General features: G+C 41.0%; 1 protein-coding gene across 2 annotated transcripts; it reads left to right on the plus strand.

Moving 5' to 3' along the window:
• The first annotated feature begins 4,079 nt into the window (after positions 1 to 4,079).
• marco (macrophage receptor with collagenous structure) lies at positions 4,080 to 19,819 on the plus strand. Of its 2 annotated transcripts, XR_006840428.1 has the most exons (15): positions 4,080 to 4,253; positions 5,528 to 5,629; positions 5,786 to 6,064; positions 6,294 to 6,320; positions 6,441 to 6,494; positions 9,614 to 9,694; positions 9,915 to 9,959; positions 12,214 to 12,291; positions 12,495 to 12,539; positions 16,758 to 16,847; positions 17,022 to 17,066; positions 17,620 to 17,694; positions 17,951 to 18,121; positions 18,315 to 18,521; positions 19,795 to 19,819. XR_006840428.1 is itself a non-coding variant. In XM_046363487.1 (14 exons), exons 1-14 carry the CDS (start codon positions 4,136 to 4,138, stop codon positions 18,443 to 18,445), a joined length of 1,341 nt encoding a protein of 446 aa, XP_046219443.1. In that variant the 5' UTR covers positions 4,080 to 4,135; the 3' UTR covers positions 18,446 to 19,696. The 2 variants fall into 2 exon arrangements, 1 of the variants encoding a protein (XP_046219443.1); XM_046363487.1 differs by lacking the exon at positions 19,795 to 19,819 and having other exon boundaries at positions 18,315 to 19,696.
• Positions 19,820 to 22,539: the final 2,720 nt, after the last annotated feature.

A 22,539-nucleotide genomic window follows, 5' to 3' on the forward strand; every position in this document is an offset into this window, starting at 1 on the left:
CAGACTGAAACGCCCTATATGGATGCGTCCAGCCAACTATAGTTTGCATGCTCTGCCGGAGAACCCCCTAGTGTCATGCCTGCTTCCGCTTGAGGGCGCCAGGCCGCCATTTCATTACACACACCTGTCACCATCATTACACGCATCTGCACTCATTGGACTCACCTGGACTCCTTCGCGTTGTTAATTGTCCCCTCTATATCTGTCTGTTCCTCAGTTTTGTTCCCAGTGTAAGCATTGTTGTCGAATGTTGTTTTGTTCCCCCTGTCCAGACGCTGTCCGTGTTTGGTTTGATGTCCATTTTCCATCCAATGTTCACTCCCTGTACTTGCTTCTCATCTCCAGTGTCGGTCCTTACAGAATGCTGACACCACTATTTGAAGCATCAGGGAGTTCTTGTTTTTTGTTTTTCGTGGTGACATCGGGTCCGTGTGTTGCCGCCGATTGAACCGGGGATGTCTCACCTGGCTCATCGAGCTTCCACGCCTTAGCTGGCTCGAGAGGTTTCCATGCCTCGGTTGGCTCGGCAGGCTCTCATCCCACGTCATGCCTTAGACGGCCCGTCAGGCTCCCACACCTCAGCCGGCTTGTCCAGCGCCCATGGCTCGGCCGACCCATCAGGCTTGCCCAGGTGGGACGCCAGGTGGCGCCCCTAGAGGGCGGAGGGGGGGGGGGGGGTGCTGTCACACCTGCTTCCACTCCCCCCTCTCTTGCGCTCGAGGGCACAAGGCTGCCCTTCATTACGCGCACCTGTCGCCATTATTACACGCATCTGCGCTCATTGGACTCACCTGGACTCCTTCACATTGTTGATTGCCCCCTCTATATCTGTCTGTTCCTCGGTTTTGTTCCGCTTGTCAGCATTATTGTCGTAATGTTGTTTTGTTTCCCCTGTCCAAACGCTACCCGCATTTTGTTTAATGCTCATTTTCCATTAATTGTTCACATCCTGTACTTGCTTCTTGTCTCCAGCATCGGTCTTACACCTAGAAGTGGAAATAGGTGGATGGAGTTTGTTGGCAAATAATTAGTCGGAAAACCTTTTGTCATGATTGTGATGTTGCCAGATTGACTTTAGATGCAGTATAACTTCAGCCACCTAACTATGATTGAGGGGACCGCCATATTTTAGCTCGCTAACATTCACATTGCTGGCTATTTATGACGAGCTTTTCTATTAACAGTAATGGCAACATTGCCATCTCTCTAAAGTAAATTTGACAAAATCATAATATGGCAAAGTTGTTTCCTACTAATTATTTGCCTGTTTTAGCCATGTCATCATATTTCAATGCCACTATAAGTTGGTGTACTTTAGACAAAACAGTCACATACAAACCCATGTCTAGGGTAGAGGTCGACCGATTATGATTTTTCAACGCCGATACCGATACCGATTATTGGAGGACCAAAAAAAAACCTGATACCGATCAATCGGACAATTTTTTGTTTTTTTAATAATAATGACAATTACAACAATACTGAATGAACACTTATTTTAATTTAATATAATACATCAATAAAAATCAATTTAGCCTCAAATAAATAATGAAACATGTTCAATTTGATTTAAATAATGAAAAAACAAAGTGTTGGAGAAGAAAGTAAAAGTGCAATATGTGCCATATAAAAAAGCTAACGTTTAAGTTCCTTGCTCAGAACATGAGAACATATGAAAGCTGGTGGTTCCTTTTAACATGAGACTTCAATATTCCAAGGTAAGAGGTTTAAGGTTGTAGTTAATATAGTATTTATAGGACTATTTCTCTCTATACCATTTGTATTTCATATACCTTTGACTATTGGATGTTCTTATAGGCATTTTAGTATTGCTAGTGTAACAGTATAGCTTCCGTCTCTCTCCTCACCCCTACCTGGGCTCAAACCAGGAACACATCGACAACATCCACACTCGAAGCATCGTTACCCATCGCTCCACAAAAGCTGTGGCCCTTGCAGAGCAAGGGGAACAACTACTTCAAGTCTCAGTGAGTGACGTTTGAAACGCTATTAGCGTGCACCCTGCTAACTAGCTAGCCATTTCACATTGGTTACACCAGCCTAATCTCGGGAGTTGTTAGGCTTGAAGTCATAAACAGCTCAATGCTTGAAGCACAGCGAAGAGCTGCTAGCAAAACGCACAAAAGTGCTGTTTGAATGAATGCTTACGAGCCTGCTGCTGCCTACCACCGCTCAGGCGGACTGCTCTATCAAATATCAAATCATAGACTTAATTATAACATAATAACACACAGAAATACGAGCCTTTGGTCATTAATATGGTCAAATCCGGAAAATATAATTTAGAAAACAAAATGTTTATTATTTCAGTGAAATACGGAACCGTTTCATATTTTATCTAATGGGTGGCATCCCAAAGTCTAAATATTGCTGCTACATTGTACAACCTTCAATGTTTTGTCATAATTACGTAAAATTCTATTTTTGTAAAAGATAATATCCTAAGGGTTTAGAGAATTTAATGTTGTAACTGTGATGTTTAAGAACTTTGTAATTGTTTTCCTGGAAGTGTTAGAAAAGCAGCTAGCTTTTGCACCGCCATCATTTCATTTCATTTTCTGTCTAGTACGAAGTTATACAATTACTATGTTGTTCAAAACCATTACATTCACTTCAACCAGCAAGTTACAAAACTATATTGTGGTATTCAGTGTATTTTTGCACTTTACTGACCTGTAACACAGGATAAAGGATGAAACAGGAAAATGTGGCTTCTCTTTCTCTTTCTCTTTCTCTCAATTATGAAAACACACAGATGCAGGATCGCATATAGTCCCAGTGCGAACCAAACATTTGTCACATCTCACACCCCTAATGGCCAACAGTTGTATAAATGCATCGCAATGGCGAAACCTTGGAGGACTGACATTTCAGTAAAAGTATTCTTCCCCAATACAAAGAAACAATACATAAACACAAATGTGACTATACATGACATTCCCAAAACTCAAATCTAAACCTCAAAACCTTTTTCATCAATAAAGCTATGTAGTCTGTGTACAGCATGGATTTGGGCCACATGTGCAAGTGAGTAAGGTTTTTTCCCAGTGTTAAGCGAACACGTTTCACTGCCCCCTACTTGTTTTTTTTATTTGATTATTTTTTACCTTTATTTAACCAGGCAAGTCAGTTAAGAACATATTCTTATTTTCAATGACGGCCTGGGAATAGTGGGTTAACTGCCTGTTCAGGGGCAGAACAACAGATTTGTACCTTGTCAGCTCGGGGGTTTGAACTCGCAACCTTCCGGTTACTAGTCCAATGCTCTAACCACTAGGCTATGCTGCCGCCCCAACTTGCCAGCAGTTGTATAAATGTATCCCAAGGGCGAAACATTGGAGGACTGACATTTCAGTAAAAGTATTCTTCCCTACTAGAAAGAAACAATACATAATACAAATGTGACTATACATTTTGTGTGCGTCACAGTAGCATCCACATTAAAATGTAGAAGAAACATTCATGTAACTTATAACTTCCATTCTCAGAGCGTTTATAAAACCTCCCAGGAAAACTTGTAAGGAACCAGAGTAAAAAAACGTTCTCAGAACTTTCCTGCAACCTAAAAATATACATTCCCAGAACATCCAAGATGTTCACTTCTTTTCTCAGAACACTTTAAAAAAAATAAATTATTTGTTCCCACAGCCAATGTGAAACCAAAAACATACCTTCCCACGACTTCCAAGGAATCACTTTTGCTAGCTGGGTTACATGTTGCTTGTTTTTTGTTTTCACTGCCTTAAATACCAGATGAGGTCAAACAGCTAGGCTATTTTTAGCTTTTTTGTTGTTGCTGCTGTTTTAAAGCTAATTCCATGCAATTCTACACATTTTCCATAGGATGTAGAGATGACCTATGCCATTTTCTGACCTTGCAGATCTACTCACTTATCTAAGCTGTAACTCTGATATAGATATATAGATTGCTGTAACATGTCTTGTATTGTTTTTGCTACCTCAGCCCCAAATCAGATGACTTCCGCTATGTGTCAAACGGGTGGTGGAGGGGTTTTATAAGAAAGTGAGGAGTCCATGTTTTTTTACGTAATGATGAGTTGTTATAAGAGGGCCTTGAGGAGGAATTCTGGGCTGTTGTCTGTTACTTTGGAGCATGGAGACATCAGTAGACAGAGGAGAGGGCCACATCAGCTCATTCTGCCAGAGTAACCCACTTTATGACATGGACATGAAACTGAGCAGGACTGACCTGTACACCTTCCAGAGCAGTGGTAAGCAGGGGAGGAACTGGGGGTCACAGGGGCAACATTTTGACTTATAGGTTGTTCTTGCGCTGAAGGCCTGGTGATCCAACAGTAGTGCGCTATTTGTTTGATTTTTCTTATATTCCACCCCTGGTGCTAGGGGCCTATGGTGCCTTTCTTATTTCAAAGTATGTTATTTATACAATTCACTATAAACTGGTACAAAGTGTGGTCTGCTGTAGCTCAGTTGGGAGAGCATAGTGCTTGCAACGCCAGGTTAGTGGGTTTGATTGCTGGGACCACCCGTGCATAAAAATGTATGCAAGCATGACTGTAAGTCGCTTGGATAAACAAATCTGCTAAATGGCATATATTATGTTATAATGTGGCTTGGACGGACTTCAATACAGTAAGTGGTTCATTTATTGTAACTACATTCAAAACATTCAGGGAGACAAGCCTTGTGAGAACCATTGAAGGTAGACTTAGCGATATGACATAGACGCATAAAGTAAACAGCATAGTGGGTCAATTTCCACAATTGAAGCGTGAGGATCAACTTTTCTGCTTTTTGGGTCCCGTGGATAACGTACTGTAACAGCGTGACGCGAACCAGTGCACATGTGCAGATACTGTGTGTGACTGATTGAGAGCGAAGTCTTGCATCTTACTCATCTCAAAATCTGCGGTGCTGCTCGTGGGAACAACATTTAGCAACCTTTAAGGTATCATAGATAACTGTGAGGGATAAGATTGTTATGGTACGCACAATCTGAAAGTGGTGGTGGAGACTGAAACAGAGAAGTAGAAGAACTCTGTGCATTGTCAAAAATAATCAGTCTAGCCAAAGAGCTATTGCAGTGTGCGAAGACTACAGACAGCACTGAATTCTAACTTTATATTCGCTGGCTACAAGCACCTGCTGTGGGAACCTACAGTAAATTAGTGCAATTTACTGAGCTCAACAGCCTAACTTTCTACATTGAGGCAGAAATAGAGAAATGACCAGAAGAGGGCAGCCATGTCTTTGGGTTTGTTGAGATAATTTCTCCACACTCCATGGGATACTGTTTTCTGAATTTTAATCCCTACCCCTTGACACTTCATGGATTGGATAGGTTTAAGCAACATGATAATTGCTTCAGCTTGCCATCTGATAGGCTGGGGGTGGGGTTTGCATTATGGCTTCCACTCTTCTGATCATTTTAGATCTACAGGAGTGCGGGGGGGGGTAGTAGATGGTAGAGGTCCATTTGGAATGTAGCATAAACCCTGTTTGTGTTTATGTCACCATGTTTCAGATCTAAAACCAGCCAAGGCCAGAGGAGCACAGCGATGTCTAAATGTTATTATCGTTTACCTCATCCTTCTGACTGCTCTGAATGCCTTCCTCCTTTACAAAGGTACAACAAACCATTCGTTGGTCTCATGTCCAAAATGGTTCAAACACGTTTATCTAATGTTGTAAAAGGATTTTCCATGATATCCTGAACTGCAGTAACACATAACTTCCTGTATTAGTAACGCTCTGTGTCTCTCTATGTGCACCTCTGCCCCAGTGTTTTCGATGGAGGCTAGTAGTCTCTCCTCCTCTGGCTCCAGAACAGCGAAGCTGACCGACAATCACATCCCCCTGGAGGAGGACCTCCGTACCCTTGCCAGAAACACCAGCTTGGAGACCATCTCTCTCAGAGGATACCTGGGGAAGTTACAGACCCAGGTCTCCAGCCTCTGTGGGGAGGATGGCCAGCTGGGCCAGCTGAGAACAAACCTGGGTGCGGTCAACGCCAGCACCACTCTCCTTCAGGACTCAGTGAAAGCATTCAGATTACTCAAAGGTAGCTACTGTAAGACATGGGCAGGACCTACCAGGTTGATATATCTTACATTTGATGCAAAATATGAGTACACATCAACATAGATATACACATATCTTGGGGTGCAGAGCAATCAACCCTTGTGTTGTGTGAGATTTGCATATTATGTTTTTGTCATCATGCTTTGCAAAGTACAAATTACAACACAAGAGTGTATTAGTGGTAATAATAAGGTTTTGTTGTATTGCAGCTTCACCAGGCCCACAGGGACTTACTGGTAAGTTCCCTTGTCCTTAGTGCCAAATCAACAACCACAGAAGAGAGGAAGAGAGGTATAAACGCCCCTTACACCACAAGCTTGTAATTCACATGTTATTTGACCTCGTGGTTTCCCTAGGTCCACCTGGTGCGAGGGGGTTACCTGGTGTGAGGGTGGACAAGGGAGACAGGGGTGAGTCAACCAAAAGCACTGCATTGCACCATTATTTTAGCATCACTGTGTCACTGCAACAGCCAATGTTAGATCAGCACCAAACTATACTGAACAACAATATAAATGTAACATGTGAAGTGTTGGTATCATAATCTGATATAAAAGATCACTGAAAATGTCTATATGCACAAAAAACTTATTTCTCTGAAATTCTGGGCAAAAATGTGTTTGCATCCCTGTAAGTGAGCATTTCTCATTTGCCAAGACAGGTGTGGCATATCAAGAAGCTGATTTAACAGGATGATAATTACATAGGTGCACCTTCTGCTGGGGACAATAAAAGGCCATTCTAAAATGTGCAGTTTTGTCACACAACACAATGCCACAGATGTCTCAAGTTTTGAGAGAGTGTGCAATTGGCATGCTGACTGCAGGAATGTCAGAGCTGTTGCTAGATAATTTAATTTGGATTTATCTACCATAAGCCGCCTACAACATCGTTTTAGAGAATTTGGCAGTACGTTCAACCAATTTCACAACCGGAGACTATGTGTAACCACGCCATCCCAGGACCTCCACATCTGGCTTCTTAACCAGCAGGATCATCTGAGACCAGCCACCCAGATAGCTGATGAAACTGCGGGGTTGCACAACAAAATTATTTCTGCACAAAGTGTCAGAAACCGTCTCAGGGAAGCTCATCTGCATGCTCGTCATCCTCACCAGGGTCTTGCCCTGACTGCAGTTCGGCGTCGTAACCAACTTCAGTAAGCAAATGCTCACCTTAGCTGGCCACTGGCACGCTGGAGAAGTGTGCTCTTCACAGATGAATCCCGATTTCAGCTGTACCGAGCACATAGCGTCGTGTTGGCGAATGGTTTTCTGATGTCTGCGTTGTGAACAGAGTGCCCCATGGGGGCAGTGGGGTTATGTTATGAGCAGGCATAAGCTAAGGACAACGAACACAATTGCATTTTCTCGATGGCAAATTGAATGCACTTACAGTAGATACCGTGACGAGATCCTGAGGCCCATTGTCGTGCCATTCCTACGCCGCCATCACCTCTTGTTTCAGCATGATAATGTACGGCCCCATGTCGCAAGGATCTGAACACAATTCTTGGAAGCTGAAAATGTCCCAGTTCTTCCACAGCCTGCATACTCACTGACATATCATCCATAGAGCATTTTTGGGATGCTCGGTATCAACATTTATGACAGCAGCATACCACCCTGCATACCACTGCTGGCTTGCTTCTGATGCTAAGCAGGGTTGGTCTTGGTCAGTCTATGGATGGGAGACCAGGGACTGACCCTACCTCTTTTTTTAAGGTATCTGTGACCAACATGTGATATACATAGATTCAGGCCTAATTTATTTATTTCAATTGACTGATTTAACGAACTGTAAATATTAGAAATTGTTGCATGTTGAGTTTATATTTTTGTTCAGTGTAACTCTGTAGCATTAGCATTCAGCTGCTCATCTGTCCAGTAATGATCTGTGCACTGATGGCCTGTCATCTTCAGATGAAGTGGAGGCCTGCCTCTCTGTTTCATAATAACCCACTGTTTAGTCAATGAATTGACATTTACGCCTGTATGAAGTCTCAATCAGGGATGGACTCTCACACAAGCTAACAGATTACCCTGCGTGTTTGAGTCAGGCATTTTTCAATAGGTCATCCTACCAAAATGCCGTCCTTCCTCACACTATACACTGAGTGTACAAAACATTAGGAACACCTTCTTAATATTGAGTTCCACCCCCTTTTGCCCTCAGAGCAGCCTCATTTTGTCTGGCCATGGACTCTACAAGGTGTCAAAATCATTCCACAGGGATGGTGGCAGGTGTTGAATCCAATGTTTCTCTGAGTTGTGTCAAGTTGGCTGGATGTCCTTTGGGTGGTGGACCATTCTTGATACACACAGGAAACTGTTGAGAGTCAAAAACCCAGCAGCGTTGCAGTTCTTGGCACACTCAAACCAGTGCATCTGGCATCTACTACCATACCCTGTTCAAAGGCACTTCAATATTTTGTCTTGATCTTTCAACCTCTGAATGGTACACATACACAATCCATGTCTCAACTGTCTCAAGGCTTGAAAATGCTTCTTTAACCTGTCTCCTCCCCTTCATCTACACTGATTGAAGTTCATTTAACAGGTGAAATCATGTCTATGTCATGGAAAGAGCCAGTGTTCCTAATGTCCTGTGCACTTAGTGTAGAACGGATGCTTACCACAGGAGGTTGGTGGCACCTTAATTGGGGAGGACAGGCTCATGGTAATGGCTGGAGCGGAATTAGTGGAATGGTATCAAATACATCAAACAATGGTTTCCACGTGTTTGATGTCATTCCATTTGCTCCATTCCAGACATTATAATGAGCCGCAATCTCCTCAGCAGTCTCTGGTGATGCTAAATACTCCTGTTTGGTAATCAAGCTGCCACTTTCAGTCAGCTAACATGGATGAATAAGTGCCTTTTTTGAGGCAATGATTGTCCTTTTCATAATAACACAAACCATCAAAGAGAAATTCCAAATCCATCAGACTAAATAATGTTTCATACATTATACATTAAGTGATCTGTGAACATTCTATGTTAAGTTAATGTGATTCATGCAGTAACATTTAATGTTTGTTTTTGTATATAAGTATTTAGCAAAAAGGTTACTGTGTTCCAGGTGAGACAGTAGATAGTGATAGTGAGAGGGTTACTATGTTCCAGGTGAGACAGTAGATAATGATAGTGAGAGGGTTACTGTGTTCCAGGTGAGACAGTAGATAGTGATAGTGAGAGGGTTACTGTGTTCCAGGTGAGACAGTAGATAGTGATAGTGAGAAGGTTACTGTGTTCCAGGTGAGACAGTAGATAGTGATAGTGAGAGGGTTACTGTGTTCCAGGTGAGACAGTAGATAGTGATAGTGATAGTGAGAGGGTTACTATGTTCCAGGTGAGACAGTAGATAATGATAGTGAGAGGGTTACTGTGTTCCAGGTGAGACAGTAGATTGTGATAGTGAGAGGGTTACTGTGTTCCAGGTGAGACAGTAGATAGTGATAGTGAGAGGGTTACTGTGTTCCCAGGTGAGACAGTAGATTGTGATAGTGAGAGGGTTACTGTGTTCCAGGTCAGACAGGACAAAAAGGAGACCCTGGAGTTGATGGCCAGACTGGAGCCAAGGGAGAAGCAGGGGAACCAGGACCCGAAGGTGATTCACCTTACTCCTACTGACTCCAAACCTTTAGATCAATCTAAACCCCAATAGGAAATGTGACAGAATTACTGATCTTTCATGTCTAACAATGCATTTAGTAGTCTGTGGTTCTTATTAATGCTCATATCCACTGGCAAACACAAAGTTATCTTGTAGTTCTACCACTAATGATCTCCATACAGTACATCAACTCAATAATAAGTCACTGTTTCAGGTGAAGATGGTACCACTGGACAACAAGGACCAGCTGGAACACCAGGTAGGCCCAGTAGTACGAACATGGAACCAGTCCAGTAGTACTAACATGGAATACAACTCAAGCTGCAGAGTTGTGAAGAACATGGTGGATAAGTTGACTGTTTACCATGGCAGTTACCCATGCATCAACACTAACTTTAATCAGCTAATCAGGTAGGACCGTGGTATTAGTGTGTTCTTTTAGTCTGAGAGACAGAGGCTAGATCAATTATTAACAGTGTCACATAGGCCAGTTCTACAGGTGGAGAAGGGTGATTTAGTGTTAGGGACATTGAATATTACCCCCTCTCTCACCCCATCCGTCACAGAGGAAACGTGCGTTGTGTACTTGATGTCCCAAAGCCAGTCCAAATAAAGTATGCCTTGATACATATTTGATTAGCTGAACTTGCTCCGGGACTTTGCATTTTTTAAATTGCTTAGAAAACTAGCCCTGACTCTTGAAAAGTTTTAGGGAGGGGGGAGGTGTTAATTAATTTAAAAATAGTGTAGGAGGGATGGTTAAAACTGCTGCTGCTGCCCAGGCGGATACTATTCTTTCTCTCCATGAAAGGAAGTTGATATTTTTACTTCATCATCCTCACTGTCAGTAGGCTGATGATCACAAGGCCCTATTCTCTTACGCCCTGGAATAGGTAGGAGATGGACTCAAATTCCCCTTTTTGGTTAACAGAGTCATAAATAATGCCCAATAATGTTTGTACCCCGTTTTGTGCTGCTACCATGTCATGCTGCTGCCATGTTGTGTTGCTACCATGTTGTTGTCATGTTGTGTTACTATCATGCTGTGTTGTCATGTGTTGCTGCCATGCTATGTTAATGTCTTAGGTCTCTCTTTGTGTAGTGTCGTGTTATTTCTCTTGTCGTGATGTGTGTTTTGTCCTTTATTTTTATTTATTTTTATTTTGAATCCCAGCCCCCGTCCCCACAGGAGGCCTTTTGCCTTTTGGTAGGCGATCATTGTAAATAAGAATTTATTCTTAACTGACTTGCCTAGTTAAATAAAGGTTAGATTTTTTTTAAATACATTCAAATAAAAATACATTTTCCCTCATCATGACTGGCTCAAATGTTGTAACATTTCCAGGCATAGTTCCACATTCAGCCTTCTCCGTTTCTGTTCCGGTTTTCACAGTAATATATAGAAACGACATGTGTACGATCTTAATTTGAGCCAGTTTATAACAGCAGGAAAATAATCCTACAGCAACAGGAAATGTAATTTATTATGTGGATTATAATTAATGGACATTATTTTTAGGGGATGATAATTTTTCTTGAGGGAAAATCAAGTCTCACAATTTGAAGTGTAAATTACAAACTTTAGAAGCCTTTTCAAACCTTGAATACACTACAATTTTCACGCTATGAAGGAAAATTCTCAGCAACAAAAGAGTGATCAAATTATGACCCTACATCTATATATCACCAGATCATCATTGTGAAATTTGTCCATTTTAGTAAAAAGTGCTGAGTGAATGCATTCAGAACTGGATATAAAGCTAGTTTAGTTGACTTGCTTCACCCATATACAGTTTATTATTTTCTTATCACACATACAGTACAGCTGTTGGATCTTAATTTGAGCCAGTTGGCTACAGCAAGAAAATAATCCTGCAGCAACAGGAAATGTGAATTATTATGTGAATTTGATTTAATGGACATTTTTGTAGGAGTTATTTGTTATTTGTTATGGCAAATCAAGTCTGAAACTTCAAGGTGGAAAATTCAAAATGTAGAAGCCTTTTGTAAAACTCAAATACACTACAAGTTTGCATTTCCTGCTGTGCCGGACAATTCTAATTAAGATCCTACATCTGTAATACTGTAGTTATGTTAAATGTTAGGTGTAATATTGTGTAATGTGTATGTACTGTATGTACAGTTGAAGTCGGAAGTTTACATACACTTAGGTTGGAGTCATTTAAACTCATTTTTCAACCACTCCACAAATTTCTTGTTAACAAACTATAGTTTTGGCAAGTCAGTTAGGACATCTACTTTGTGCATGACACCATTAATTTTTCCAACAATTGTTTACAGACAGATTATTTAATTTATAATTCACTGTATCACAATTCCAGTGGGTCAGAAGTTTACATACACTAAGTTGACTGTGCCTTTTAAACAGCTTGGAAAATTCCAGAAAATTATGTCATGGCTTCCGACTTCAACTGTATCTTTTCAGTGGATATTGTGTGCAGTGTGTGTGCGTGTGTATACAGTATCTCTGATTGTGTGTGTCATACATACAGGCGGTGCAGCTACTAACTGTTCAGGAGCCCCTGGGCTGCCAGGACCACAGGGACCAAAGGGGGATATGGGACACATTGGTGAGTCTGCATGGGCTTAACACTACACTGACCTATAGACCGTTTACTTTCTAATACTTTCTAATACTAATACTTCACCTGCGTATTTGAAGGGCTTACCTGCAAATAACTTATTTTTTTGTACTCAACAATTAACTGAACCTGGCCATTTTTTCTTTTCTCTTGCTGCCACCTCTAACATTTACCTCTCAACCTCTTCACAGGTTTACCAGGGATACCAGGCCAAAATGGGATCAAAGGGCACACTGGTAAATAACTTGGTGTTTGACTGTTTCACGCGGCCAAGCATGATTGTGTCTGTGCATGATAGTGAACCCTGTTCCTGGAGTGCTACCATCCTATAGGTTTTCATTCAAACTCTACTCTAGCTAGCGTACATGATTCTAATAATTAGCTGGTTTATAGGATTAATCAGGTTAGTTACAACATGGGTTAGAGTGAAAACCTACAGAAGGATAGCTCTCCAGGAACAGGGTTGGAGAGCCCTGTGTTAATTGTGTGACTGTGTGGGACTTTGTGCAGATTTTTGCATTTGCATATGTACTGTACACTATAGCCTCCACATTGTAGAGTGAGTGTATTTGTATTTGTATTTATTTTGGATCCCCATTAGCTGCTGCCAAAGCGGCAGCTACTCCTCCTGGGGTCCAGCAAAATGAAGGCAGGTTATACCATTTTAAAACATTACAATACGTTCACAGATTTCACAACATACTGTGTGCCCTCACGCCCCTACTCCACCACTACCACATCTCTACAGTACTAAATCCATGTGTAAGGATAGTGCGTATGTTATTGTGTGTGTGTATGCATGTGTCTGTGCCAATGTTTGTGTTGATTCACAGTCCCCGCTGTTCCATAAGGTGTTTTTTATCTGTTTTTTAAATCAAATTTTACTGCTTGCGTCAGTTACTTGATGTGGAATAGAGTTCCATGTAGTCATGGCTCTATGTAATACTGTGTGCCTCTTATAGTCTGTTCTGGACTTGGGGACTGTGAAGAGACCTCTTGTGGCATGTCTTGTGGGGTATGCATGGGTGTCTGAGCTGTGTGCCTGTAGTTTAAAACAAACAGCTCGATGCATTCATGTCAATACCTCTCATAAATAAAAGTAGTGATGAAGTCAATCTCTCATCCACTTTCAGCCAGGAGAGATTGATATGCATATTATTAATATTAGCTCTCTGTGTACATCCAAGGACCAGCCTTGCTGCCCTGTTCTGAGCCAATTGCAATTTTCCTAAGTCCTTTTTTTGCGGCACCTGACCACACGACTGAACAGTAGTGAAAGTGTGACAAAACTAGGGCCTGTAGGACCTGCCTTGTTGATAGTATTAAGAAGGTAGAGCATCGCTTTATTATAGACAAACTTCTCCCGATATTAGCTTCTTCTGCATCAATATGTTTTGACCATGACAGTTTACAATCTAGGGTTACTCCAAGCAGTTTAGTCATCTCAACTTGCTCAATTATCCACATTATTTATTACAAGATTTAGTTGAGGTTTAGGGTTTAGTGAGTATTTTGCTCCAAATACAATGCTTTTAGTTTTCGAAATGTTTAGGGCTTATTCCTTGCCACCCACTCTGAAACTAACTGCAGCTCTTTGTTGCAGTCATTTCAGTCCCTGTAGCAGCTGATGTGTATAGTGTTGCGTTATCCGCATACATAGACACTCTGGCTTTACTCAAAGTCAGTGGCATGTCGTTAGTAAAAAATTTAAAGAGCAAGGTGCCTAAACAGCTACCCTGGGGAATTCCTGATTCTAACTGGATAATATTTGAGAGGCTTCCATTAAAGAACACCCTCTACGTTCTGTTAGACAAGTAACTCTTTATCCACATTATAGCAGTGAGTGTAAAGCATAACACATGCATTTTTCCAGCAGCAGACTATGATCGATAATGTCAAAAGCTGCACTGAAGTCTGACAAGACAGCCCCCACAATCATTTCATCATCAATTTATCTAAGCCAATCATCAGTCATTTGTGTAAGTGCTGTGCTTGAGTGTCCTTCCCTATAACCATGCTGAAATTCTGTTGTCAATTTGTTTAATGTGAAATAGCATTGTATCTGGTCAAACACATTTTTTTCCAGCAGTTTACTAAGGGTTGGTAACAGGCTGATTGGTCAGCTATTTGAGCCAGTAAAGGGGGCTTTACTATTCGTGGGTAGCATAATGACTTTAGCTTCCCTCCAGGCCTGAGAGCACACACTCTCTAGCAGGCTTGAATTGAAGATGTGGTAAATAGGAGTGGCAATATAATCTGCTATTATCCTCAGTAATATTCCATCCAGATTGTCAGAACCCAGTGGCTTGTCATTGTTGATAGACAACAATACTTTTTTTAACCTCTTCCACACTGACTTTACGGAATTCGAAAGTACAATTCTTGACTTTCATAATTTGGTCCGATATATTTGGCTGTGTAGTGTCATCGTTCTCTGCTGGCATGTCATCCCTATGTTTGCTTATCTTGCCAATGAAAAAGTAATTAAAGTAGTTTGCAATATCAGTGGGCTTTGTGATGAATGAGCCATCTGATTCAATGAATGAAGGAGCCGAGTTGGCTTTTTTCCCCAAAATGTAATTTAAGGTGCCCAAAAGCTTTTTACTATCATTCTTTATATAATTATCTTTGTTTCATAGTGTAGTTTCTTTTTCTTTTTCTTTAGTTTAGTCACATGATTTCTTAATTTAGGGCACATTTGCCAATCGGTTGGGCTGCCAGACTTAATTGCCATACCTTTTGCCTCATCCCTCTCAACCATACAATTTTTAAATTCCTCATCAATCCAAGGGGATTTAACAGTTTTTACAGTAATTATCTTAATGGGTGTGTGCTTATTAGTAACTGGAATTAGTAGTTTTATAAATGCATCAAGTGCATCGTCTGGTTGCTCCTCATTACACACCACAGACCAGCAAATATTCTTTACATCATCAACATATGAATCACTACAGAACTTCTTGTATGACCTCTTATACACTATATTAGGCCCAGCCATTGGAACTTTGGTTTTCCTAGATATGGCTATTATATTGTGATCACGACATCCTATGGATTTGGATACTGCTTTAAAGCAAATATCTTCAGAATTAGTAGAGATGTGATCAATACATGTTGATGATTTCATTCCTGTGCTGTTTGTAACTAGTTTGAAGTTTTTTCCTGAGTGGGCAGCTTGATGATACCCAGTCAATATTTCAATCACCCAGAAAATATACTTCTCTGTTGATATCACATACATTATCAAGAATTTCACACATATTATCCAGATACTAACTGTTAGCACTTGGTGGTCTATAGCAGCTTCCCACAAGAATGGTCTTTAGGTGAGGCAGATGAACCTGTGGCCATATTACTTCAACAGTGTTTAACATTAGATCATCTCTAATCTTTACAGGAATGTGGTTCTGAATATAGACCGCAACATCGCCTCCGTTGGCATTTCTGTCTTTTCGGTAGATCTTATAACCATGTATTGCTACCACTGTATCATCAAATGAATTATCTAAGTGAGTTTCAGAGATAGTCAGAATATGAATGTCATCTGTTACAAGGAAGTATTGACTTCATGGACCTTGTTTCTCGGGCTGCATGTTAATATGGCTATTTTTACCACTTTTCTGGGTTGCTTGATTGTTTTTAATGCTTTACTGGGAAGCTTTTCAGAGGTAGACTTACTCATGTTATTTACATTGGAGCTGATAGTGCAGGGTGAGCTGAAAAAAGTGGTCTTCCTACTATTGCACATCGCCTCAGTGTTAACAGTGTAACTCTGGTTTATAGGCTCATGATTACTGCTTACAATAGCTGTAGGATAAATAGATGTATTTGGTGCAATTAGGGGTACATAAATGAAATTACTTGCATTTTGTTTGCCAATGCCCCTAAGATCATGTACATTTGATGCAGCATTATGACAATGCATTGTTACAATGGTAGGGATTAACTGAGCATTGTTTCAATGCAGCCTTGAAATGCGTGGACAGGGTTCAGGAGCCAAGATGATTTGAATGGACTCCGTCATTCCTGTAGAGTATCTTCTGTTTCCAGAAGGTGTCAAAGTTATCAATAAAAGTGACTCCAGCAGAGCTACAGTAGTATTTTAGCCAGATGTGTTATCCCAGCAGTCTGCTGAATCTTTCACACCTGCGGCCCAACGATGGTACTGGACCTGAAATTACTGGCCGTTTTTTGGAGTCGTTTAATACTAAAGTCAGTTCTTTAAAATCCATTTTCAAATGTTCCAAGCTAGCCCTCCCGGTGTTGTTTGACCCCACATGGACTACGAAAGTGCCAGCTCCCGGCATCTGTGGTAGAACAGTCGGAAGCAGACTTTTTATGTCCTGTACTCGTGCTCCTGGGTAGCACAGGGTTTGACATAGTGTGACATAGTGCTGTACTGTATTGCCTCCACATTGTAGAGTGAGTGTGACGGTGTGCTGTGAATCTGTCAGGAGCCCAGGGCCGTGATGGAGTACAGGGGGCCCCTGATTTGAAGGGTGACACAGGGCCGACAGGACTACCTGGACCCATAGGACCTGAAGGTGAATTTCACCCTGTCTCTGAGCTATGGGACCCTCATTGTCATGTCCTTCAAACTGTTGATTACAGGAATTACAATTGTATATATTCTCCTACTGTAACGTGTTATTTTAATCATATGAAGTGTCCTTTATGATTTTGGGGATAAATCTGTGGTTATTGTTCTTCCTCCGTAGGACCAAGAGGACTTGCTGGTGTTAATGGAACAAGAGGACTAGTTGGTGTGTGTGTGTGTGTGTGTGTGTAGTTTTACTATCCTTGTGCGGGCCAGAATTATTATTATTTTTCATTGTTTTTATTTTACCTTTATTTAACTAGGCAAGTCAGGTAAGAACAAATTCTTATTTACAATGACGTCCTATACCAGCCAAACCCGGATGACGCTGGGCCAATTTTGCGCCGCCCTCTGGGACTCCCAATCATGGCCGGTTGTGATACAGCCTGGATTCGAACCAGGGTGTATGTGGTGATGCTTCTAGCACTGAGATGCAGTGCCATATACCGCTGTACCACTCAGGAGCCCTCACAAGGATAGTAAAACAAGGAAGATTTAGGCAAGTGGGGACATTTTGCCGGTCCCTACAAGGAAACATGCTATTTTAGGTTTAGGGGTTAGGTTTAAGATTACAATTAGGGTTAGGGATAGAATAAGGGTTAGGATTAGGAGTTAGGGTTAGGGAAAATAAGATTTTGATTGGGAATCAATTGTTTGGTCCACACAAGGATAGTAAAACAAACGTGTGTATGTTTAATTTCAACCTCTTCATGTCCTAGGATTTCCAGGGTTTCCGGGAAGTCCCGGACCACTAGGTCCACGTGGAGAGAAGGGTGAAAGAGCAGCTGGATCAGGTGAGTGTGTGAAGTCACACAGACACACACAGACACACACACACTCAGCACTACACCTAACACTAATGCCAGGTTACCCACAATATCTGATATAGACTCTCTCGTCGCTAAGACATACTGTATATGTAAATATGATATGTATTCATTTACCTGCATATTTAAGTGAATATTCATTGGTCTATGGGCCTGGAATACAGTACAATTCATGTTTAATCATGTGCATGCATAAGTTATTTTAAAATGTCTCTCTCTCCAGTGACAGCAAATGTGCGTATCGCTGGCGGGGGGACTCGTGGGAGAGTGGAGGTGATGTGGTCGGGGCAGTGGGGTACGGTGTGTGATGACGGCTTTGACACTCTGGACGGGACAGTGATCTGCAAGATGCTGGGGTACCAACGAGCCTCCACAGTCTTCACAGCCAGCCATGGTGAGTCCATCCTCTACCTTATCATTAGTAGATAAATACATTTATTTTGTTTTCTCTTTTTTTCCCAGTGAGGATGTGTAGAGAGCCTGTCAGGGTTGAGTTTTCTTTTCTTTCACACATATTAGTACATTTCTCATTGTTCATTGTTGAATCTCATGGACTTGGCTTCTGGATTGTGTTGTTATCCGTTTAGGAATCGGTAGGATCTGGTTGGATGACCTGCGGTGCACAGGCAGAGAGGCCAGTGTGTTTTATTGCCTTCACAATGGTATGGGCATCAGCAACTGTCAACACAACGAGGACGCTGGGGTGCAGTGTGTGTGAATGTGTCCTGGATCCAGAGTAGGAGAGGTGCACAGCAAGAGAGAGACGTACACACACACACACACACACACACACACTAAAGTATGTCCACACATACATTAACATCTTACAGATGGTAATTCATGTTACTGTGACTTGTTACATCTACTGTATCTTATCTTTTTTAAACAACATTAGTAGGTCATTGTTGATATAAACTTGGCATTTAACAAACGTGTAGCTAACTTAGGCCTACCCATTGTCTCACGTCAGATGGTGTCACTCCTACGTGACGCTCGTCCTTCAAACCATCTGTCTTGTAGGACGAGGAACTCATCTCTAAAAATCTAGATGTTGCTTATCTGCCAAACACTAGTTCCTAACTCTATGACGTGTCTATGACGCACTGACTACTATGATGCTTGATCAGCTGAGCAAACTTGCCCAAGCTAGGAGCCTAATGATAACTTGTTTGAATGGCCATTACTGTAGCTATTGTGCCAATCTTGTTGATGAATAACCAAAGTTATGGGACTGTTCTAAGAAATCAGCATGTATCTGACTCTGACAGCTGGCACTGTGCCTCACTACTTTGTAACATTTGGCCATTACAATAACATCACAGCTAGCCTAAAGCAGTCAAGCTGTGCTCCAAAACTCACTAATCACGGCAAAACAGAAACTGCCTTATCATGAAAGCTTGTGCTATTAGCTAGAATATCACTACACTAGCTAGGTAGAGGGAGTATTCAGCATTGAGTGTGTGAACTGTCGTTGTTAGCATCCCTTGCTTTGAGACTGGTTCAGTCAGCAAGCAGACACTAGCTAGCTAATTTTCGTGCACATTTAGATTTTCATGAACTCTTATTCTACACCCACAAAACACCTTAGCTAAATGTAGAATTAGGGTATTGAAGAATTTGTGATTAAATTAATGTCAATATTAGCTACAGGTTTATAGTTTTAAGATTAACTCTGACTCTTATGAGGATTCAAGGGGGTTCAGTGGACGATGTCACCTTGATAACATTTTCGAATAATAGGACAGCATATTGTAGTCAAACTTCTTTTTAGCTTTCGCATGAGTGTTTTCGAGTTATCAGAGAGATGAGTGCAGACGGCCTTCGCACTGATGTGAGACAATGAGGCCTACCTGTAATAAAGTACCCTGGAGGAAGGTTTATACAGAATACATGGTATTTTCTGAATTGCACTTTGTAAACAACCAGTTTAATTCATCAGTTTGAAATAAAACACTGAAGAATATGACAATATGAGTCAGATTCAGTTTGTGTAAATGTTGTGAAATGCTCTGTCACAACCTAGGCCTCTTGATCCCACTCCTCCACCCACTCACTCATTCTCACGCGCACACACACACACACACACACACAATTTTGCTTAGGCCAGCACGGTCAAAAGTCAGTCTGAAGGACAAGCACCTCCTGACTGACACACAGTATTGGTGTCAACACTTCCACATGACACAGCCGGACAGTCATGTTACGTTAGAAAGAGTGAAGCTGGGGGAACAAAAATGTAGTTGGACAGTGATGCCAAATATTTTAATTTGGCTCTATACAAAAGCATTTTGTTTTTGATATCAAACATTTCATTTCATGACAGTACAGAATTTCACCTTTTATTTGAGGGTATTGATAATCAATGTTTTGTGTTTTAATACGACTGGTCTACTCCACAGGCATATAGATGGAGAGATGGAAGGATGAGGGGAGAAGGGTGCCACTTTCAGGGAGGGATGATGGCGAGGTCTAAGGTGGGAACTCAGGCTCTCATCCCCTGAAGGGAAATGGTCGTAGATGGATGGGCCATGAATCAAGCTCCCTGTCGCTCCTCTGAAAGCAGGAAGCCATTTGTGTCCTACGCTAACAGCACCTCATTCTCCAATACAGACGGATCCTTTTTCAAAAGCCAGCGGTTCACTGGGGAGCAAATTCATGAAAGGGTTGGCATATGTTGAATATGAAACATTTTATTTTGCACTGAATAGATTATTATTGCAAACTATCACCCCTTTTCTAGATCACGGGACCCTAATGTGCTTGAATACATTTATTTAATAATTTGGTCACCAGCCTTAGATAATACACTCCCTTCCGTTTGAAGCTGAACAGTGCTTCTATAATGTTTTTATTTGGCTTTTTACTCCAGCATTTTGGATTTGAGATGACAGTACAAAATCTCACCCTTTATTTCAGGGAATTTTCATATATGAGTGATTTACCGTTTAGAATTTAAAGCCCTTTATATATCTAGTCCCTCCATTTGAATATGGCATACTGTATACATGTAGGATCTAAATTTGATCAATTTTTTGTTGCTGAGAATTTTCCTGCACAGCAGTGAATGCAGACTTGTAGAGGCTTCTAAAGTTTGTAATGTCCACTTTAAAAATTCAGACTTGATTTTCTCTAAGAGAAGATGTATCAACCCCGGCAAAAAATGTCCATTAATTATAACCCACATAATTTCACATTTTCTGTTGCTCCAGGATATTTTTGCTGCTGTAGCAAACTGGCTCAAATTAAGATCCTACATCTGTGAGGATTTGAACAAATTTCAAAGTGTAGTATTTGGTGTCATATTCCATACACAAAATGACCACATCATGCCTGTTGGATGCATTTACAGCTTGTTTTGGTTATGTTTCATATGATGTTTTGTTCAAAAGGAAGTGAATAATGCATTCTGTCATTTTGGAGTCACTTTTATTGTAAGAATAGAAGGCATCATGCTCATAGGGCATGTGTCCCCTCAAATTTGTCCAGTTAGATTTTTTTTTCTGTTAAATTAATGACTTAACTTCATTTTTAAACTTAATAATTATTTAGAAAAATATCTGTCAGTCGTATTTTGTGGAGGGGGCACACTGCCTGGACCAGACAAAGAGTACCCCCACCCCCAGCTCTCTTCAACCTAGTAAGTGGTTCTATCCCAGGTGCACCATGAAGCAAAGATATGACAGAGCAAAGAGAGAGTGTAAAGTGACACACACAACATTTGATTGGATTTTAAATGCCGGTGATGGACAGGACTCGTATGAGATATATTTGTATCTCTGGCTGGGTCACTTCTAGACATTGAGACTTGCCCCGAAGCCACTCATGCGTTGTTTTGGCTGAGTGCTTAGGGTCGTTGTCCTGTTGGAATGTGAATCTTTGCTCCAGTCTGATTTCCTGAGCACTCTGGAGCAAGTTTTCATCAAGGATCTCTTTGTACATTGTTCTTTTAATCTTTTCCTCGATCCTGACTAGTCTCTCAATCCCTGCTGCTGAAAAACATTCCTGGAGTGCTGCAGAGATGATTGTCCTTCTGGAAGGTTCTCCCATCTCCACAGATGAACTCAGAGTGACCATCGGGTTCTTGGTCACCTCCCTGACCAAGGCTCCTCTCTGCTGATTGCTCAGCAATGCTGCAGAAATTTGTTAGTACCCTTCCCCAGATCTGTGCCTTGACACAATCCTGTCTCTGAGCTCTATGAACAATTCCTTCGACCTCATGGCTTGGTTTTTGCTCTGACATGCACTGTCAACTGTGGGACCTTATATAGACAGGTGTGCCTTTGTAAATAATGTCCAATCAATTGAATTCACCACAGGTGGACTCTAATCAAGTTGCAGAAACATCTCAAGGATGATCAATGGAAACAGGATGCACCTGAGCTGAATACTTATGTAGGGTCTGTAGGGTCTGAATACTTATGTAAATAAGGTATTTCTGTTTTTTATTTTTTATAGACTTGCTAAAGAAATCTAAAAACCTGTTTTTGCTTTGTTATAATGGGTATTGTGTACAGATCTTTTTTAAATACATTTTTTATTTAACCTTTATTTAACTAGGAACATATTTTATTTAATCAATTTTAGAATAAGCCTGTAAAGTACCAAAAGGTAGAAAAAGTAATGTGGTCTGAATACTTTCTGAATGCACTTCAAATGTAATCTGGCACATTATGATAATGTCAAGACACCCATTATAAAAATGACAATTGAACGGGTAAAAAGGTATGCTTTTAGATAACCTATGCAGAGAAAAATACACAGGATTAGCCATAATGATAATGATTAATCCTCATGATTAATCCTCATATACTT

This window comes from Oncorhynchus gorbuscha, linkage group LG09 (assembly GCF_021184085.1).
Source record: "Oncorhynchus gorbuscha isolate QuinsamMale2020 ecotype Even-year linkage group LG09, OgorEven_v1.0, whole genome shotgun sequence".
Lineage (NCBI taxonomy): Eukaryota > Metazoa > Chordata > Actinopteri > Salmoniformes > Salmonidae > Oncorhynchus > Oncorhynchus gorbuscha.